At 49.6% G+C, this 21365-nt stretch overlaps 1 protein-coding gene across 1 annotated transcript; it reads right to left on the bottom strand.

Annotated features, from left to right (window-relative positions):
• Window positions 1–1890: 1890 nt before the first annotated feature.
• Window positions 1891–15456, bottom strand: LOC113977069 (alpha-enolase). The gene is made up of 12 exons (XM_027702862.1): window positions 15349–15456; window positions 11095–11188; window positions 9727–9822; window positions 7393–7451; window positions 6721–6790; window positions 6401–6534; window positions 6054–6276; window positions 4278–4475; window positions 3839–4040; window positions 3356–3464; window positions 2849–2907; window positions 1891–2351 (listed from the first exon to the last, which is right to left on the bottom strand). Exons 2-12 carry the CDS (start codon window positions 11177–11179, stop codon window positions 2282–2284), a joined length of 1305 nt encoding a protein of 434 aa, XP_027558663.1. The 5' UTR covers window positions 11180–11188; window positions 15349–15456; the 3' UTR covers window positions 1891–2281.
• Window positions 15457–21365: the final 5909 nt, after the last annotated feature.

Here is a 21365-nt window from a genome sequence, read left to right as displayed (position 1 = left end):
CCAGGAGATGAGCTCCCCTTTTGCACTAATTACAGCACTGCACTGCACAACAGCCACCACCTTCCTCCCTCCATGGGTTCAGGGACAGGGAAGGTGCCAAAAAATCCTCCTTTCCCATCTGAGGGATGTTCAGCATTCTTAGTGCTGCAGCTTCTTAATCTTCACACAAGAGGAGGTGTTTTAGAACCAGCAACAGCAGATGAGTCCTTCTAGTTCAAAACCACTGATTGTTCAAAACAGCAGCCAGGCTTCCCCCCCACGGCTCTTGGTGCTAAACCCTTTCCTAGCTCTTACTCACACCAGTCCTAGGCAGCTGTAAACCATCCCAGCAGCTCACAAACATCTCTGCTCTGGCCTCTGCCCTCCCCTGTCCTCCCCCTGTGCAGGTTTGTTCAGGGACACAACACCCCAGCCTTGCCCTTCAGCATTTCACAGCACCTAATGAAATAAATTGGTTTTTTCCCCAAACTAGAACTGACAATATTCTTTAAGTTTAAGGCAGATGATGACACGTTCCCTGCAGCATCAGTGGCTTTAACGTTTTCCATCTTAGCGATTTAAAAGACACACAAAACTGGCTTGTGACGCTACACTGCAATGCCCGCAGCGCCCACCGGGAGGCAGCGTTGTGCGCCTCACGGATAATGAACATTCCAGCCACGGGGAACCCTTTCCTGGAACCGAAAGACCAGGAACAGTCATTAAGTGAAGCGGAAATTAGTATTTTTATTACAAATCTGCCATTATGGAAAAGAAATGAAAAAAAAAAGGAAAGCAAGAAACAAGAACTGGCTTAGACAACCCCTTCCTCAGTTGTGTAATAATTTGATTTTTCCTGATTAGAAAGGGACTAAGGTCAAGTCTGATCCCCAGTTCTGGGGATGCTGCTCTGATAGACCACACAGAGCAACAGAACCACCGTGGGGACAGAAACCCCAAACAAACTCTTGGCAAAGCCCAGGAGAAAGGAATTCTTCCTCCTCGTCTCCAAGAGCAGTGATGTGCCCCATGCTTTGCCATCTCTCCCTGCCTGCCCTGCCCAGCCAAACCAGCAGAGCCACAGCCTGAAGGGAGCAAAGGGGTTTGGAAATACAAGGATCAGCTCATCAGCCTTTTGTTCACCCTGCTCTCACACAGCTGGAAATACCCTCAAGTCTTTCCTTCTCCCCTGGGAAAAACAGTACCTGGACACTCATAGAGTAAAAATCAAAGTGCAGCTCTGGGGTCAATCCCAAATTACACCTTCCATCAGTGCCATCAGCAAAGCCCAGGGGCTGAGGAGCAGCTCTGTGCCACAGCTCACAGCCCAGGGCTGTCACTGGGATGTCTCAGCCACACTGCCAGGACTGACAAGCCAAGATGTGCAGCAGGGCCTGGCAAAGGTCACAGCTCCTGTCAGGATACACCTCAGCTTTGATACACGAGGGAAATCTCTGTGCTTTTCCTCCTCCCCTGCAGAATCACTATTGATCCATGGGTTAAAAACCTATTCTTAGTCTCCCTTCCCAATGACTGAACAGATCCTTGAAGGCCAGCTTGGTACAGGCACCTACACTCAGCTAATTGTCACTTTGTCACAAAGCAACAGGAACAGTTCAACTCTTGCTCCCTCCAGCACAGCTTTAAACCAGGATGTGATGGGAGGGTGGGGAGGCCCTGGCACAGGTTGCCCAGAGAAGCTGTGGCTGCCCCTGGATCCCTGGAAGTGTCCAAGGCCAGGTTGGATGGGGCTTGGAGCAACCTGGGCTAGTGGAAGGTGTCCCTGCCCATGGCAGGGGGTGGAACAAGATGGGCTTTAAGGTCCCTTCCAACCCAAACCACAATTCCATGATGCAGAGGGGGGTATCCCTGTCCCCCCTTCTCCTCCAAATAACTCAAAACCACACATTGTTGGGATGTTTGATGCTTTTATTTATCACATGTAAAAACACTACTATCTCTGTCTGCAGGTACCTCTGGCTGCACTGCAAATCACACAGCTCCAAACATTGACAGGCAGAGAAAGGAACTAAAGTGTTGATGCCCAGAATTACAATGTCAGGATCCCTGAGGGTGTTAAATACACAGAACCCCCTCAAGGACTGTTCTACAGAAGCAGTAGAGCATAACAATTAACACATCAGAGTCGGTGCAAACACTGGGTGAAGGGATCATCTAGGGGGGAAGAGGACCTGCAGACTGGTCTTTTCCTTCAGCTGCCCTTAACTTTCTAGTACAGGTAACTGTGATCTAAGTAAATGACTAGTGCTTGAAACCAGAACAGGGGTTGACTGATCCACACTTAGTTGACACGAGGGTTCCTGAAGTTCCTCCCAGCAAAGCGGGCCTTGCTGCCAAGCTCCTCCTCAATTCTGGGGGGAGGCAAGAGAGCACTGGGGGTCAGCAGACAGCACAGAGCTCCTGCACCAGCACAGCCACTGGCCTTACACCAAAACCCCCGACCTACATGGTGCTGAAGGCACTGCCAGTGACAAACCAGCTCCCACCAGTCACAGAACTGCCCCATCGGGTCAGTGCCCCTGTCTGGCAGAACTCAACCCAAACATTTTAAATGCTTGCCCAGGGGAATTACCCCATGCAGAGAGAAGGACAATCTCACATCCAGGATCACAGGATGCTTTATGTGATGTTCCCTTCAGTGTGGCTGTTAAGGACTTCACCCATCCAGCTCAGCCTTCAGCCACCCCTACAAAGCACCAGCCCAAAAGCACCTCTGCCAGGGTCACTTTATGTCCTTCAGCTGCAGGGTGTTTCTGAGAGGCAGAAGACCAAGCTGTGCCCCCCAAAGCATTACTGGAGCACTCATTCTATGCCAGGCTCAGCCCTGTTCCCCTTTCCCAAGGCTCACCTCAGCAGCTGGTTGTACTTGGCTAAACGCTCGGATCGGCAAGGGGCACCAGTTTTGATCTGAAAGGGAAATCACAAAGTTAGTGAAGAACTAGAGCAGAAACCAGGCCAGAGCTGCCAACACAAAACTATTCAGAGAAACAAGCATAATCATGTAATAATAATTTAGTGATAAGCTTTATTTGAGCATCAGGCTCAATATCTAAACACTCAAACACAAGAGGTTTGGGAGCAATAAAGATTGTTCATTTGCTATCAGCCTCAGGATCAGGAAATCCCAGTACACCCACTGGAGTTGACAAAGGTTTTTTAAATTGGTGGTTAAAGGTGAGTTTGCACAAGATAATAAGTTTCCTGTCACACTCCTGTGAGTCCAATCGGCTCCCTGTGTACAGGCACAGCAAACCCGCACACCTGAAGGCAGAGCAGCCCCAGCATGGCCTTGGCTTCACCACCAAATCAGCTCATCAAACAAAAAAGCCAAACTGCAGCAGGTACAGATACCAACCTGACCAGTGCAGAGACCCACTACCAGGTCAGCAATGAAGGTATCTTCTGTCTCTCCGGAGCGGTGACTCACCATCACACCCCAGCCATTGGACTGGGCCAGCTTGCAGCTGCAAGAGATAAAGACACGAGGTTCACACCGTGCCCATGTGCCCAGCAGCCTTTGCTCTGGTGGCAGTGCCAGCATTCCTGGCTTTGGCAGGACAGGACTGCCCTTTGGGCCAGGTCAGGATCACGCGACAAGGCGGTGACCGAGAGCCGCTTTCACACGTGCTCAGACCCTGTGAGGTTGTTCCGTGTGCCCCGTGACGCCAAGACCATGAAGGTACAAGTTTACTTGCAATATCCTCTCTCAGTTAATAATTGTTCTCCCTTCACAGATGCCCCACCAACAGATTTCTGTTCCCCTGGATCTAGTCTATATGTTCACCTCCCTCAGTTAAAACAACCCCCCTGCCTGGCCTGGCCAAGGGGGAGAACTTACGCTTGCAGGGACTCTGTCACGGAGCCGATCTGGTTGACCTTGAGCAGGAGGCAGTTGCAGGCTTTCTCCTCCACAGCCTTGGCAATGCGCTTTGGATTGGTCACAGTCAGATCATCGCCAACCACCTGGATGCCAGCACTGCCAGTGAACTTCTTCCAGGCAGCCCAGTCATCCTGGTCAAATGGGTCTTCAATGGACACCACTGCAGAGGGACACGAGCAGCTTTTAGACAACGCCAGCCTGAAAGGTCTTGTTTGAATGCAGTGGTACCAAAAGTGCTGCAGCCAAGCACTACCCACTTTGAAGAACATTCCTAAGACCTCTAAGAGGCTGATCAAGCTCTCGATCCCTCCTGTAAGAGAGGCTGCACAGCAGCTCTTTCTTTCAGCAATTAGCCCCTACCCACCACTACTGTCCTTCTTGTTAATGAAGGACTCACCGGGGTAGCCCTTGACAAAGCCCTTGTACAGGTCAGCCAGCTGGTCAGGAGTGATGTATCTGCTGGGGTCATCGGGGGATTTGAAGTCCAGGTCATACTTCCCATCCCGGTAGAACTCTGAGGCAGCCACGTCCATGCCAATGACCACCTTGTCGGTGTAGCCGGCCTTGGCGATCGCCGTCTTCAGCAGCTCCAGGGCTGGAACACAGGGAGGGATCTCTGAGCTCCTGCCAAACACCTTAACCCAAAAGCTGCTCATTTCCCAACAGCAGCATGTTCACTTGGCAAAGAATCTCCATTACCCACTTTGGAAAGCCCAAAGGCTGCACAGAAAAGGTTCTTAAACTCTCCCACTTCTGAACTGACTGGAACAAGATATTACTTTAATACTGCTTTTAGCTTGTAATACCCTTGAGACACCATTATGGGATTCCTAATCTCTTCAGGCAGGACTACATGTCAGCCCAGAAAGCTTAATGCTAGGTGATACCACATCCTCCTTCAGCTTTATGCATGTGGGCAGGAAGCACTGGCTGCACTCTAATCCCTTTTAGCTCCACATCAAGTGCTGCCCACAGAGTGGTGAGCATCCAAACCCTGACAGGAAAGGGGATACAGCCTGTCTCTGCACAGGGCACCCCTCTTGGCATCTACCTGTTCTCCACTTACACATTTATCTGCAGAAGAGGGGACAGAATCACTCAGGAAAAGTCTCTGGATACTGCCTAATGTGCAGAGCCCATGCAAGAGAACTCAGTATGATCCAACCAGTAAAACTCTCCCCATCACCCCTGACTCTGAGTGAAGCAGCTGGGATCAGCCAGGCTAACTGCAGTAGGAAGCTTAGATCAAGTGTTTTCATTTCTTGTTGGTTTGGGTTTTTTGTGGGCTTGGTTGGGTTTTGTAAGATGCTAATGTAGCACAGACTGCAAAAGCAGCTGCTGCCAGCAACACAAATTCCTTGGGCTGTAATGGTCATTCAAGGTCATCCTCACTGATGTCTGTGAGGGCACAGACCCAGCAAAGCTGCATGTGACACTGGGACTCAGAAATGGCCTCATTCCTGGTGCTGCCTCAGTATCTTCAGTGTCAGAAAAGGCAGTGCAGTTTAGAAGTCACCCTGAACAATAACCTAACTAACAGGTGTAAAGTAACAAGCAACTTAAGAGTCGTAGTATTCTACTGCCTTATCAGCAGCTCCATTTCTGTGAGAGGCAGAAAAACAGCTCCTCTGGCACAGTTTTTGTAGGAACAGGTATTTCACTTCCCACAGACAAACTGCCTCTCCCACAGGTTCCTGAACAGAACTGTTTGGCTGTGGAAGCAGCAACTGCCTCAACTTCCCAGGCAAGCCTTCCTGCACTCCCACACATGACCAGGCAGAGCACAAACTGTTTTCCTCCCCTGTCAGCAGAAAAACAACTCCAGAGATCTTTGACTACTGGTTCTGGGAGACCTGCAGTGCGCAGATGTTTCCACATCACTTTTCAACTGGAAGGACACAAGATTCCCTTAAACTGCTACAGGAATGGAACTAATGAGGCACTGAGGTTAAAACCACCCTGTCAAGCTGCATAAGCTGATGTCCAAGGGAACACCTGACCACATCAGTAGAGCATCTCAGGACATCTGTCAGGCTAAGAAGCAGAGCCAAGAAACAGCAGCAAGTCCCACACCTTTGAATCTATTGATCCTGCTTTTCATTGATATTGGGCAGGTGTGGTCTTAATTCTCCAGCTTTCAGTTATGGCTCCTCCTGCATTTAGCTCATCTTACCTTCTTTGTTTTCCAGGATGTTGGGGGCAAAGCCACCCTCATCCCCCACGTTGGTGGCATCCTTGCCATACTTCTCCTTGATGACATTCTTGAGGTTGTGGTAGACCTCTGCCCCGATGCGCATGGCCTCCTTGAAGCTCTCGGCACCCACGGGGAGGATCATGAACTCCTGCATGGCCAGCTTATTGCCAGCATGGGAGCCACCATTGATCACGTTGAAAGCCTTGGAGCAACCAAAAAAAGCCAAGTTAGAATGTTTCAGGGTAACTTGATAACAGCATTTATGCCCACGAGGTATCATGAGGCATCTGGTCAGACCAAGGCTTCAGCCCCACCAAGAGACTCACAGGAACTGGGAGAATGACTTCTGCGTTTCCAGCAAGGTCAGCAATGTGACGGTACAAGGGGACACCCTTCTCAGCAGCACCAGCTTTGCACACAGCCAGAGATACACCCAAGATGGCATTGGCACCAAATTTGGCTGAAAGAGAAGGAATTGTTTATGGAAATGTCTTTATAAAGACACTCAGCAATGCCAGCCCCACGGTTTTAATTATGGCAGTGCACAGCACATGCCACACACTACCCATTTCTGATAAAGTAAGTTAGAATTCTATAAACCCTTCTTCACCTTTCCACCCCTCGGGACAACACAAAGCCCACTTACATTTATTCTCAGTCCCATCCATTTCCAGCATCAGTTTGTCAATCTTTTCTTGCTCCACAACGTTGACATTCTGCAGAGAGAAGCAAGCAAAAAACACTGACACCAAACACAGGTTCACAAACTCTCACCTACCCCCCACTGCATCTACAACCCTGGCAGGCACCAAAACTTGCCATTATCACACAGCAGAACCTCTGGCCACTTGCAGCAGACCAGGGCTGGCAGGCAAGCTGGATGTGCAATCACTTCACATATTACCTAGTTTTGCACCATCCTTTGTAAGCAGGGCTTAGAGCCCACAAAGAACTCAGGAATCTCACACAAGCAAACTTTTCTAGATCCCTCAGATTCCCTTCCAAACTACCCAGCTTGGATGAAACCCAGCCTCTCCTCATCATTCAGCCACTGAAGTGTAAAGCACACCACTGCAGCTCCCAGGTGCTTGTGTTCCTACACACTGCACCACCAGGCTGCCAGAGATGGTTTGATCATATATTAGATATGCATTCATTAAGTAAATTAAGTAAAACAATTGCTGTAGTCAGTTTGTTCACATGCACCCCAATCCAACAACACCCCCCATGTCACACAGTTCCTGCAACCACCCTGAGGGGTGGTTTGGCCACACTGCCTGGCTTTAGGTGAGGTTAGGGAAAGGCAGATTGCTCCTACCTTGCTAACCAGTGCAGGTGCAATCGTTTTATTGACGTGCTCAACAGCTTTTGAGACACCTGGAAGGAACAAGCAGATCAGACACTGGTCAACCACACAGGTTATGCAGGTGTTAGTAGGGATCTCAGGAGCAGTAACATCTCAGGAATATCACCTCATGCTACTCCAGCCCCAATCCAACCTGAGCTCACAGAGAGGTCACCTCCACTGAGTGGGAGCTGCCTGAAGGACACTCTGCCCAGGAATGCCTGTGCAGGGTTAGTCTGCAAGGCCATGCACTGCAGGAGTTCACCCAAGGGCCAGAGCTGCACTGAAAGCACATCCATTACCTGTGTGCACAGGGCTGTCCCCAGGAACTCGTTAACATACTTAACAGCTCTGGAGACACCTGACAGAAGCGAAACAGGACAACAGAATCAAGGGGGAGAGGAAGACTCACAGCCAACCCCACAGGCATGCAAGAGAAAGGACACACACAGGTAAAACAGGCCTACCAGCCAGCAAGAGCCTGACACTGAGCAGTGGGCTAGAAACAAAAGGTTCAAAGAGCAAAAGAAATTGTGCAAGGCTGTATTTGAGTTTTCCACCCAGGTCTCCATAATTCTGCCAACAGCACTTTGGACCCAAACCTCAAGCGGCTGAACGGCAGCATTTACAGAAGGTTTTAGGATGGGCTACTCATAGAATCTATGAAAAGGGGGAAAGAAGAAGGTTTCCCCAGAAGTCAGGTATGCAGCAGCTCAGGCATTTCACCATCTGCTAGCATTTTGTAACTTTGCTAAAGCATCACCCTAGTACACGTTTTACTGTGCAGTGCTTAAAGATTGCCAAAAACCCCATGTTCAGAACAGTGAATGCTAATTAACTGCACCCTAAACCACATTAATTGCTTTTCCAAATAGTCTAAGTCTGCAGATTTATATTACAAAAGGCCTATCAGTTATCTGCAACTCATCCCATTTGGTGATTATTTTTTCACAACTCCTGTTATCTCCCAGCTGACAAAGCCCTTCAGCTGCCACAGCCTGTTAACCACTGTCTAGTTAGATGCCATTAAGAACTGCCTGTAGGATCAGACTTAACAGGTCTAAGCACACACACATTTAGCACAGTGAGGTAAGTACACATTTACTCTTCTCAAGAAGAAGTGCTCTGGGTAAACAGCATAAGCTTTTCAGCTTTTTGGGATATTCAGTCATCCAGGAGTTTATTCTGTGTTAAAAGTATTAACAACCATGAATCTTCTAAGACAAAGCTCTCCAAGTTAATTCAGTAGTTATCCACTCTAATTGCTCTTTCTTAATAGGCAAAAAATATTTCAGCTTCCTTTCACCTGACTGGCAAAGAGTCTGAAAATAATTCCCTCTCCCAGCCAAAAGTCAGGATGATTGCTTATACTTGGAAGGCATCACCAATGCTTTTAGAGCAGCAAGTTACAAAGGAGCCCTGGCTGTCCAAGCTCTCAGAATGGTCATAAGAACTACAATTAGGATGTGTATTAGGTAATGACATCTTGTTTGCAGCTATTCATTCTCACCCATACTTGTTCCCCAGCCAGCCTGGTGACTGCTGTGTTTAATTTCCTTTCAGAGCACACAGTCAGTCCCCAGACAAGTAAAATACTACACCACTAACACAAACCTAAGTATCCTGTAATGACAGACAAAATTCAGAGTGGCTTTAGCTGCTGTGCACCCTGAAATAGAAGCATCCTCCAGGATTACCAGTGCAGAGCTGTGGTAATTACCACATTAGCTGTGGACAGCAGCTGGCAGAAAACCTCAGGTTCAGGAGTTAACATGCAGGGAGCTAAGGAGTCTACAGTGACAGAGCTGACAGATTTAAGGGTTCTTTGAGAATTTGGTCCTTGTGACTGGCTCCAAGCCTTTTGGAGGAGGCAGTGTGGATGCTCCCATGGCACCCTGCTGATGCACTCTGTACTGACACACACACAGGGCAAGGGGAGCAGCACAGCAGAGGACATTTGGGCACACTGTACAGACACTGGCACCTGCCTGGCCTGTCCAAGCTCCACAGACCCACCTGTGCAGGTACAGTGACCCCCAGCATGAGGCAGCTGCACTGCTGGAGGCAGAGTCACCCTCCACATCATCCCCAGAGCACCAGCCCAGCAGCCTCTGCTTTCCCTGTGCCCCAACCCACAGCTGTCACCTCCCTGTCCATCTCCACTGGCCCTGCTCACTTGCCATGCCTTGAACAGAACACAGACAGCAGCACAGGAGCCCTGGTGTCCCCTGCTACAGTCCAGCAGCAGCACGTGCAGGGGCACAGCTACTGGAACAGGGCTCTCTGGGGACCCAAACTCAGGTTTACCTTTGCCCAGGTAACGTGTCTTGTCATTGTCACGAAGCTCCAGAGCTTCATAGATTCCAGTTGAGGCACCACTGGGAACAGCAGCTCTGAACAGACCTGTGCACAACACAAAAATGAAATGTCTTGGCACATTCAAACCCACAAAACATCCTACACTCATAAACCATCCCAACCTGCCCATACTTCCATCCCTGGAGATGGGAGAGGAAGTCTCTAAACCACATCTCTGCTCACATGTACAGTGATGCTAAGAGGGTTGTTTGCTCCTTTACAGCATCATCAGTTTATCAGTGTTTCCCTCACACTGACTCATTCTCCTCCACTGTGCATTTCAAGTGTTTAAGTTACAAAACTATCCATTCCCTTTTCAAAAAGGCAGCTTTATTCACTGGATCTACTTTTGAGCTCAGTCTGGCAGGCAAGCTCTTAAATTCTAAGATATGGCATAAAAGGGACAATTAAGAGGTCTATTTTGTTAATGTGAGTTCTGAGCTCTTCTGACAACAGCAGAGCCACCCAGACAGCCCATTCCTCCAGCCAAGGATGCTGAACTTGGAGCAAACCTGCACACTGGAGTCTGTTCTGCCCGTGGTTCAAGATGCCAGCTTCAGCCTCCAGTCTTTCCCTTATCCCACTAAATCAAAGAGCTTAGTGGGGGCAGTCTCATTAAATGACTGCATTAATCCTTTGAGGCAGAAAGATCAGCTCTTTAGTCAGTGTATTACAGCCATTGTGTTTGCTCATTCCACCAAAGCACGTTGGTATGAGTCTGCACAATGCCTCTGTCAGATCCTATCAGATGTGGGACGAACAACTCACAAACCAAGGGAAAGTCCTACAATAATTAAAAATATAAGATGTTATATGTGAAGGCCCAATTAGACAAGTTCTTTAGTCATGCCTGAGTTCTCGCACAGAGAAGAAACCATTACTCAAAATTCAACTCTGCAGCAGAAGACTTTCATTACAGCAATGACTGCCAGACAAAGTGCAGTCAGACAGAGTTTGGGGAGCACTGACCACCAGGACCATCAGCAGCTGCTCAAGGACAGGAACAAAGGCCTTCACTTTAGTTTGCAAGTGCTAACCCAGTTTATGCTTGGGGCAAGGGAAGGAAGGCAGGTTTGGAACTGCACTGGCACAATTTAGACTGTAAGAAGCAGCACACTCCAAAATACCCTGCACTGTCCAGGCCAGGAACTTGAGCTCAGCAAACTCATCCCAGGAGAATGAGGCAGAGGTTTTTCCTGCCAGTCTCAACAAGTTCTATGTATGGAAGAAAAAGTAAACACAATTGCAAGGCTAGAATGGGATAATTTGTTCCATCAGATACAAGAAAGGAATGAACCCCTACAGCTGAGGACTCACCTTTGTTGGTGTACAGGTCTACCTCAACAGTGGGATTCCCACGGGAGTCAAAGATTTCACGGGCGTGGATCTTGGTGATGGACATCTTTAATATCTGAAAAGAAGATTTGAGCATTACTCATGGAATGGGTTGGAAGTTTCCTTCTGATCATCTCGTTCCACCCCCTGCCATGGACAGGGACACCTTCCACCAGACCAGGTTGCTCCAAGCCATGTCCAACCATCCCCAACTTCCAGGGACGGGGCAGCCACAGTTTCTCTGGGCAACCTGTGCCAGTGTCATCACCTTTATCATTAAAAAACCCTCTTCCCTATATCCAAGGGAGAACCTCTTTTGATGTTTTTAAGTGACCTCATTGCAGTATCATGAGACCCTGCACGAAACAGTAGGAGCAGATGACGTGAATGCGAGCTGCTGGTAGGCAGCAAACTTCTCTAGAGAAATTGTCTGAATGGACAATGGGAGCTTCAGCAGGGAAGGGAGAGATCTCTAATTAACAATACCAGACATGCCTTTCTGGTGTCAGGTCACAGTGTCCTCACAGTTATAAAGTGGTAATTCCTTTGAAATATGGCATCTTCCTAATTCCCAGGAGTCCCCAAGTCCCTGGGTAGGCTCTGCACAGTCACCACTGAGGTGGGGTGACCATCATGTTGCAGCCTAAGCTGCAGGTGAGCAGAGCAGGCAGAGCCCCATCCCACACCCTTCCCACCACAACCTGCCAATGCCACTCCCTGGCTCCTTGGGCTCCCCAGAGGTTGGTTGTGTGTGGCTTTTCACAGCTTCAACTGGCCACAGGCACAACCAGCACCAGCCCTGTCCCAGTCCCTGTGCCACACAGCCCAGGGGTGCCAGGGACACAGAAACCCCCTCAGGCTCCCTGCCCAGGGACCTCACAGGCCTTGCACTGCTCTAAGCAGGCAGCAACTGCTGCAAGCATCAGCTTGAATTTTATATCCTGTAATAATACCTGCAGGCATGAGACCAGTTCAAAAACATCACACTGTAGGAAAACTTCTTAAACTTGGTGGGAGTTCAGAGTCAAATGTTGGGAAAAGTCTGAACTTAGATGGGAAGAACAGTCTAAACCCAGAAGGCTGGTTTCAGAGAGAGATCTCTCACCACAAAAGAGCAGCCAAGCAATCCTAATACAGGAAATCTCTGCTACCAGTTAGAGTTCTTTTTGATAAGAGTCTGAAGTGCACCAGCTCTTAGTATGCACAGCAGCTGCTCAGAGCCAAACAGAGCCTGTGTCAAAATAGAAACAGTCCCAGCTCTAATTAAGAGCTTGCATTAATAGTTACACCCTGTTGAGTATTTACAGGAATAGTTTTTCCTTTTAACTTTTCCTCTTAAAAGGAAGAAAAATCACCACAATGTTCTGAATACTTCCTTTTCCCCCTTCTCACTTCTACACACATAAGAAAACTCTTATGTAAGCTTGGCTAGATTTTAAAAACCAAGTCATACACATGCTTGTAAGCCACTCACTGGCACCAAACCCAGCCCATCTGCAGAGAATAAAGCTCAGCCTCAGAAGCAGAACTATCTGGAATCTGGCTTTTTGGCAAGCCAGTGTGGGTGGCAACTCTGTTTACAGAAATGGTCATGAATCCACAGTTACTGCAAAGTTAAGAAAACACGACCTTAGAAATGCTGCTGTTTGTTCTGAGTCTGTGTGAGGAGTCACTTCACACACTCAGTTCCTCCACAGCAAATTCCTGCCCCTGAAGTTAAAAACACAGGCAGCCATTTGCCTTGTCCCCTTGGCTTTCAAGTGTCCCTTCCAGCTGTCCTGCCCCTGCATGTTGTATAACCTCTAACATTTTCAAGTGCCTGTTTGGAGTCAGACCCACACACTGACAGATGATATGACTAATCTAGGAATCAACACAACTTACTTGGAGCTGACCTTCACGTTGCCACTACTGAGCTTCAACCAGTGAATAACACACAAGCTAGAAATAAATCCCTGCAACTCTCCAGTTATCAATCCCACCCACACTAACTCTTATCGCTCTGCAGGTGCACTGAGCAATGGTTACCAGGAAGATTCTCCAAAAAAAGGGCTTTGAGAGTTTATTAGGCTGGCACTTTCATTTTCAGAACTGTGGCTTTGCCACAAAACTTTAGGTGCCTTATTCTTTGAAAGCATGGCCAGCTCACAGGAAGTCTTAGCACAATGCAAGAACTGTTTGTTGACCTCCACAAAGGAGGCACTTCAGGAATACACACTCCAAGAGCTTCCACTGGGAATGTCTGCCAGGTCTGACACTACTGAGCATCCTTGACAAACAACCTCTCCAGAAGTCCCTCCCTTTCCTGCACAAAGAGCCATTTCACAGCACCACTCCAGAAATCCTTCACACTTTTTTCTTGCTCATTTTGCAAGCCCCCTCACTCCCATGCTCAAGGAACAGTTTTCCCACTGAGCTACAGGGTAAAACTGAAGTTGTTTAGCTCCCCATGAGCTCAGCACTAGAATCCTGCCTCAATCAATTCAATCAACTCATCTAGGGTCAGCCTGAGCACAGGTTTAACTGTGGAAATGCTGACTGAAGGCAGGAGAGGTCACCAGCAGCACTGTCTGCTCCAGACCTTTGTCCTGAGCCCTGGAATCAGCCCAACACGCAAATACCACAGTGGTATTTAACGCACACATTGCCTTAAACCTTCTTCTGTACCATAATCTGCTGACAAGGTCGCTGTCTCCCTGCAGGGGAGAAGCCACACACACCAGCTTTCCTGGCCTTCCCAGGAACACACGTGTCAGCACCTACTCAAAGCTAAGTCACAACCCACTGCCAGCTCTGAGTACTCACTCCACTATCACCTGAAGTCCAAGAAACCACCATTTATTCCCCATGTGATTCCGCACTCTGCAGAGGAAATGCAGTACTCCCACACCAGTGGGGACTATTCCAACTGAAAATTATTTCTAAAGGTTTTATTTACAGCCAACTTTATCATCAAAGCCTGTCCTTGTGAACTGTTTTGCAGCCACATGTCTGTAAAGTCAAGACAGGGTTACAGCTGAGCACTGCAAGCATCTGAATGGAGATTTAAAAAGCAACACTAAAGTTTGGCCTTAGGAAGAACTACCCTAGAGTCTTATTACAGAACTGCCACTTACCAGCTTTGCATGACATTTAAACGTCCTGTATGACCACAACTCTCATACCATTACCACTCTGAATATAGTTTACTGCCCATTAGACCTTTCAGCTCACTCTATCGGATTCAACACATCAAATCCACTGCTAAAGCACTCCTGAAAACCGGGCAAATGTTCACCTTCCAACCCTACCGCTCTGCATTCCACGGGGTTTAAATTCACCTCTATCTCTGTAACATGATACAACGGGTTCTAAACAATGCCCGGCAGGGAGTAAATCACAGACGTGTAGAACCACTTTCTCTCTCGGTGTTTAACAAGATGGAGGCCTGAACCTGCACTGCCTCAGCCCGTGGGTTTGGATGACAAACTTCAGTACTTCCTGCCAGGCTCAGACAGTCACAGCCCTACCCTGTGACTCAGCAGGCGAGTAACGGAACAGGAGGGAGCCCAGGATCCTCTCCGGCAGTCCCTGCACGAGGCAAGAGGGTTAACACGCAATTCTTCCATTCTTTCTGCACACCTCAACATCCAGAGATGCACATCCACGTGCTGCTGCCTTGGGATAACCAGCACTTAACCACCCGCTAAGAGACCTCAGGCACGGATTGGAGCGCCGATGGCAAAAGTTAAATATTCGAGACGGGCAGCTGAAGGACATCAACTAAAGAGGGGAAAAGTCGGAATCACCACAGGCAATCCGAGCGCGATTGTTAATGATTCAGAGGGAGAGGTTAAGCTCTGCCTTTGAGGATGCCTCGACCCATCATATCCCCCAAACTTTGGCCCAGCCTTGACCCACCATATCTCCCCGATTGTGTCCCCGCCTTGACTCATATGACCCATCATGTTCCCCCGATTCTTCCCGCGCCTTGACCCTCATATCCCCCTGATTTCACCCCCCAGTCCCACACGTTGGCGGGGTTCAGGCCGCCCAGACCCTCCAACCCCCACCGGTGCTGCGCGAACCGCCCACAGCGGCCTGCACCCCTCAGGTACCACCGAGCCTCGGCACAGCCCGGCGGCAAGGCCCCATCCCACGGGGGCGGCCGGGGCTCCGCCGCTACCACGCGGGGAGTGTGAACCGCGTCCCCGGTGCCCGCGGGGCGCCGAGGCCGAGCGGTGCCGGCGCACTCACCGCTGTGCCGGCAAACCCGCTCCGCAGCTCCGCCGATCTCGCCTCCCCGGCTCTGACTGAGGGCGAGCGGCCGCGCGCCCGCCCGCCTATAGCCGCCCTCGCGCTCAGGGCCCGCCCCCCGGCCGCTCCCATTGGCCGGGCCGGCCCCGCGCCGCGCTTCGATTGGCTGCCGGCGCCTCGCGCCAGAGGCGGGCTGGGGTGCGTGCGCTACGTGCCGCCGAGAGCCGGCCGGCGCCGCGTGCACAGTGCGCGCGCGTGGGGGCGGGGCCAGAGCGGCCCATGCGGGCGGCGGGGGGGGGGGGGGGGAGGCCGGGAAGAGGACGGGACCATGTGGGGGGGGGAGCGGGGCAAGCCGGGTCCGGGCGAGGGACCATTGTGGAGTCATGGAATGGTTTGGGTTGGAAGGGACCTTAAAGATCATCCAGTTCCAAACCTCTTACATAAGCAGGGACACCTTTCACTACAGCACTCCAGCCTGGCCTTGGACACTTCCAGGGATGGGGCAGCCACAGCTTCTCTGGGCAAACCTGTGCCAGGGCCTCACCACCCTCACAGCGAGGAATTCCTTCCCAGTGTCCCATCTAAACCTCCTCTCCTTCAGTTTGAACCCATCCCCCTCATCCTGTCACTGCATGCTCCTGTAACTAGTCTTGCCCCATCGTCCCTGTAAGTTCCCCTCAGGCACTGGAAGGCCACAATTAGGTCACCCGAAGCTTCTCTCCAGGCTGAACAGTCCCAGTTCTCTCAGCCTTTCCTCACAATTGTGTCCATCTGGGGAGCTGGGTCCAGTTCTGGGCTCCTCAGCACCAGAGGAGCTACTGGAGAGGGTCCAGTGGAGGCCATAAGGATGATTTGGGGGCTGGAGCATCTCTTTGAGGAGGAGACACTGCGGGAGCTGGGCCTGGTTAGTCCGGAGAAGAGAAGACTGAGAGGGGACCTTATTAATGCATATAAATATCTCAGAGGATGGTGCCAGCGACAGGACAAGGAGCAATGGCCATAAACTAAAACACAGGAAGTTTCACCTCAGCACGAGGAAGAGCACGAGGGCGGCAGAGCCCTGGGACAGCTGCCCAGGGAGGGTGTGGAGTTTCCCTCCCTGGAGACATTCCAAATCCACCTGGGCACATTCCTGTGGCACCTGTCCCAGGTGACCCTCCCTGGGAAAAGGGGTTGGGCTGGATGATCTCCAGATGTCCCAGTAATTCTGTGTGGGAATGGCAACTAAACCCAGAAAGAGGAAGGCTGGAAGGGGGGGTATGTGTGTGTGTATTAGTTCTAGGAAAAGGTTAATTACAATGAATATTTACTTTGATTTTTAAGCGAGTAACCATCAAACTTCCCGAGGTGAAGGAGCACTTATGTTGATGGGTTAGGACACCTCGTATCAGTGTGCCAGCAGCAACAAAAACTTTTCCAAGTGTTCTGCCTGGATCTGATTCCCCAAGACACGTTTGAAAACTGTTGTTACAAAAGAAACATAACAGAGCAGAACAGAGCTCAGAACCAGCCACAGAATTAAGGACTTTGCCAAAATGGAGCGATCTTTGCTCCTGAAAAGCTCCAACCCCTCTGTGGATGCTGTAAAAACATCCAATTATTCATTGATAATTATTCAGTCTGCTGTGCTATGGTGAGGGATGAGCCACTGGCTGAGCTGGGAGCTCTGTGATCAGCAAACCCTCCATCCCTGGAAAGTAACACTCAGCTGTCTGTGGACTTGGTGCTGACCTTGTGTCCTGGTGTTTAATAAGAGCATGACCCCTCACATGAATTGTTCCTGCTGTGGCACTGCCGAGGGATTCCTGTTCCTTCCGTATTTATCCAAATCTCCCCACTAGTTATTCCCTGGGACCACCTTGGCAAGGCCCTGCTCCATCTCCTGAATACTGGAATGCTGCACTGTGGTGCTGGTGGGGGCCATGCCTCCCTGCCTCACTCAACATCAAAAAACCCCCTTCAAACTTGTTTTCATCAAGCCTGGAGTTGGGGTCTAGGGGCTCCAAGGGTCCGACAGACCTCAGAGTAGGTTCAGATTGGATATTAGGAAGAAATTCTTCCCTGTGAGAGTGGGGAGGCCCTGGCACAGGTTTGCCCAGAGAAGCTGCGGCTGCCCCATCCCTGGAAGTGTTCAAGGAGCAACCTGGTGTAGTGGAAGGTGTCCCTGGCCATGACAGGGGGCTGGAACAGGATGATCTTTAAGGTCCCTTCCAACCCAAACCATTCTGTGACGTGATTCTGTGCCCAGTTCACCCTGACTGCTCCAGGCAGAGCCGCTTCCTCGCTCCCAGAGCCGGTGATGTTCATGCTCACTCCAGCCCTGCCTCGCCCTGCCAGCCTGTGACTGATATTTCTTCTGGGCACATTTTTCTTTCCTTCCTGAGAACATCCCCTCGGGCCAAGCTTTAAGTCTAATAAAAAGCAAAGGGAACCTGCTGAACTGACCTCCTTCCCCCAGCATGTCACAGTGCCACGGTGCCCCACGGGCCCCCTTGTGTGACCCCCAGGCTCCCAGCAGGGACAAGCCCTGTGAAATCCAAGCTGGTTTGGGACAGTGTGACGTGTCCCACGTGCCCACAGCGACACTGTGTGCTGGGGTTTGTGCTTTTTATGCAGGTCCATGTGGGCTGCCCAGCCATGAACCAGGCTGAAGTGCTGCTGGGTTGCACACAGCTGAGATAAAGCGATGTTGACCAGGAAAAGGAATTAAACTGTCACTTAAGGGTAGATTAATTAACTAATTAAGCTTGGGATTAAACTGTCACTTATAGGTAGATGATTTTTTGGAGTGCCAGCCTCCCCAAAACTCCACATTAAACCCAACGTACTTGGCATTACTGACTTTTCTACAGTCTTATCCTTCCTGGTGTGAGGGCATAGGAGGGGAACATTCCCTTCGAAAACACATTCCAGATGCTGGAAAACACAAAACTGGATTTTTATGCTGGTTAACTGCTGGATTAGAGATGCTTCACCATCTTTGCACTTGGTAAAAGTCCCTTGATTGCCGTGCAGGAAAATCATGCAGAGGTGCCGAGTCTCATAATGAGCTAAAGAAAATGGAGCACAGGAAAGCCTAAGGCAGAGGGAAATTAAACATTGTAGTAGCTGAGCAAAGGCTGATGCTGAAGTAAAATAGGGTGCTCTTTGGGGATACAAGATGTATTAGGAAAGGTCATAATTAGCCTGGTGGCAGGCAGAAGTGGAGTGTAAAGCAAACCCTCTGGCCTGGAGCACCGAGCCTCTTGCAGGTCCCTGTTCCTGCTCAACCAAACCAAAGCTATGGGAGAGGACTGGCTGTAGAAGCCCTTCCTTGTGAGGAAGAGTTTAGAACTTGCCCCTTGTCCGGGTTCTCCTTTCCTTGTGACCACAGAACCAGCACAAAGCGAATTCTCCTCCGTTGGAGTGTGAGCGACGAGCTGTGTGCTGAGAACCTGCATTCCCCATCCCCAGCAGGCAGGACTCGCTCCTGCCCACGGACACCGTGCCAAGAGCTGTGTCTGCTCCACTGGCTCGTGTGTCCATGAGGGAGGCACAGCTGGAGCCACTGGGACTGCAGTAGCTGGAGGCAGCAGTGGTCAGGCATCCATGATCAGAAGTCTGGCACTGTTCAGGTGTTGGTATAATATTTTTCTGGATCAGCAGATTTAAAATTGCACTGTACCATACGTATTAAAATGAAAGTCGGAGCTGATATTAAAAAAATGCCGCTGCTCAGTCATGTATCCTGTCTGATTTTTCTTTTTCTCTTCCTTCATAAAGAGCATTCCTAAGGCTATGAGATATCTAGGAAGCATGAGTTTCTGTGGGAATCCACGCTTGTTACCAGTTAATCAAATACTCAGGGCACTCTTTTATAATATTTCTTTCATGGTTTGGAAGGGGGATGTATGGCTGATGGGGTGGACACTGGGAACACAGAATTTTGGGAAACATAAAGCCAGCGATCCCATTTGACAGCCCACGCAGGAACACCAACACAGCAGCGTAACTGCTGATGGAGCAGATGGAGGAAAAACACTGACAGGGGTCTGGCTCACAGGCATCCACCACCCAGAGATGGAGAACAACTCTCATGATCAGAATCCCCTCCACTGCAAGGCCTGGTCGTTCCTTGTGCTTGACAGGTAAAATTCCAAGTGGGATTGTGTAAGTTATTTGAGTGCTTGAAACAGGCTGGAGAGCACAGCAGCTGACTGGGCCAGGCTTTCCCTTCCCTGGTTAAAGCAGGCTGTGAGCTTTGCAGAGTGTGAAATCACTGGTTCGGGCAGCTGAGAATGCCAAGGCAGGGAGCAGAACCACCACAGATCAGGACTTGTTTGCCGGTGCATTAATGTGCTTAACGCCCATTAGCAGTGCAGGGCTGCATTCCAGGGCGTGAGCTTTTGTAGCACCTTGAAAGCACTTCCTGAATGCTCAGGGACTCCTCTTTCCCCCCCAGTGCCTCCCAGAACACCTGAGGAACATGTGTCTGGGTCGCTGCCTGTGCACCACCCTCGCCCGCTGCATCCGACAAGTGCCAGCCTGTTGGGGTTTGGATCGGGAGCCTGCGGAAGAGCAGCCCGGCATCTCAGGGAACGAGGCTTCCCACATCACCACAGCCAAGTGGGGATCTCCAGGGGAAAGCCATCGGATGCAGAACTCAGCACTCTGTCACTCAGATTTCTCCTCTTCATTGGCTCTGCAGATCCTGCTATTTTAAGGAGCATCCATTGGAAAGGTAACGGCAGAGTCTGACTGATGCTGTTCCTGCGTGTCTGTTAAATTGCTGAATGACTGTTTAAGAGGTTTTCTTCCAGGCATTCAAAGCTTCCTCTGACTTTACATCCTTCTCTCTTGCTTCTCATGCCCCTTTTCTGCCCTGCCTTTGTCTTACCCTATGGGTTTTAGGCACATGAATAGTGAAATGTCTGCAGGTGACAGACCTGATGTCTTTCTTAATGCTTTTAATTTCTTAATTCTCTTAATTCTGCTGTCCTCTCCCAGGGTTTTAGAGATGGACTGGTTAGTCCATTTTTGAGAAGTGACACTGTGGCACACTGTGGTCTGTGTGCAGCTATGAATATGTAGCATGGGTCAATCATCAACCTCCACGAGTAAATAAGGGCTGTGTTAGACACTGGGCAGAATATTTTGAACATGTTTTATTCCAAATGGAACATCCATGCACAACAACCATGACAACAACAACAAAAGAAGAGCGGGTAAGATGGCTCAAATAGGAAAAATATATACTGCTTTTTAACTGCTGTAAATTCCAACCTACATATACAGCCACTACATCTGTTTTCAGGTGATGGGGAAGGGTTATTTGGAAGGGAACCAATGCACAAATCAGAGGGCTAATACCAGAGAGCACATTTCCCAGCAGCTGATGATCTGATATGGTGATTTGAAGTGAGACTGAAAGCTTTTAAACCAGCTGGATATTAATTGCCAGGAATTGTGGATGCAAAGGCCATAGCTGCTTGTTCCAACCATGGTGAAACCATTAAGTAATATCCTCTTTAGAGGCCAGTGTGCAAGCTTTGCACTGCCTCTTACAGGGTGTTTGAGGCTCCTTGCTGAGCAGGGCCCTCCCTCTCTCTTTGAGATATATTCTGCTGTAAAGGGGAAAGTATGCTTGGAATTGATTAGCCATCAAGAAATTATATTTGGTATTTAGGGTTGAGGGTTTTTTTAATGGAAACCTAAAAAAACCCCAGTATGAGTAACCCAATAACAACTCATTTGTTTTCTTAAGGAGTGCAAAATACTTATGTAAAGCACAGGAGTTATCAAGCAGGATTCTCTTGCCACAGAACAGGTACAACACAGACAGCAGGATTTAAATCTCCTTCCTGTTGTCTTAAAAATGGACCTCATTCTCATGGGAATGACTTCTAGCTCCCATCATCACTTTAAGCTCCTGTCATCATCCTCCTCTTCTGAACTGGCAGAGCCACTGGGAGAGGAGGGACTGTGGGCACTTTGCTCCTGCTGAGTGTCCCTGCAAGGACCTTGCCTGCAGGAAAAAA

This window comes from Neopelma chrysocephalum, unplaced genomic scaffold (genome assembly GCF_003984885.1).
Source record: "Neopelma chrysocephalum unplaced genomic scaffold, ASM398488v2 Primary Assembly neopelma1_200, whole genome shotgun sequence".
Lineage (NCBI taxonomy): Eukaryota > Metazoa > Chordata > Aves > Passeriformes > Pipridae > Neopelma > Neopelma chrysocephalum.
The sequence above is the reverse complement of the archived record's forward strand: the minus strand, read 5'-3'. Positions and strand labels throughout refer to the sequence as shown.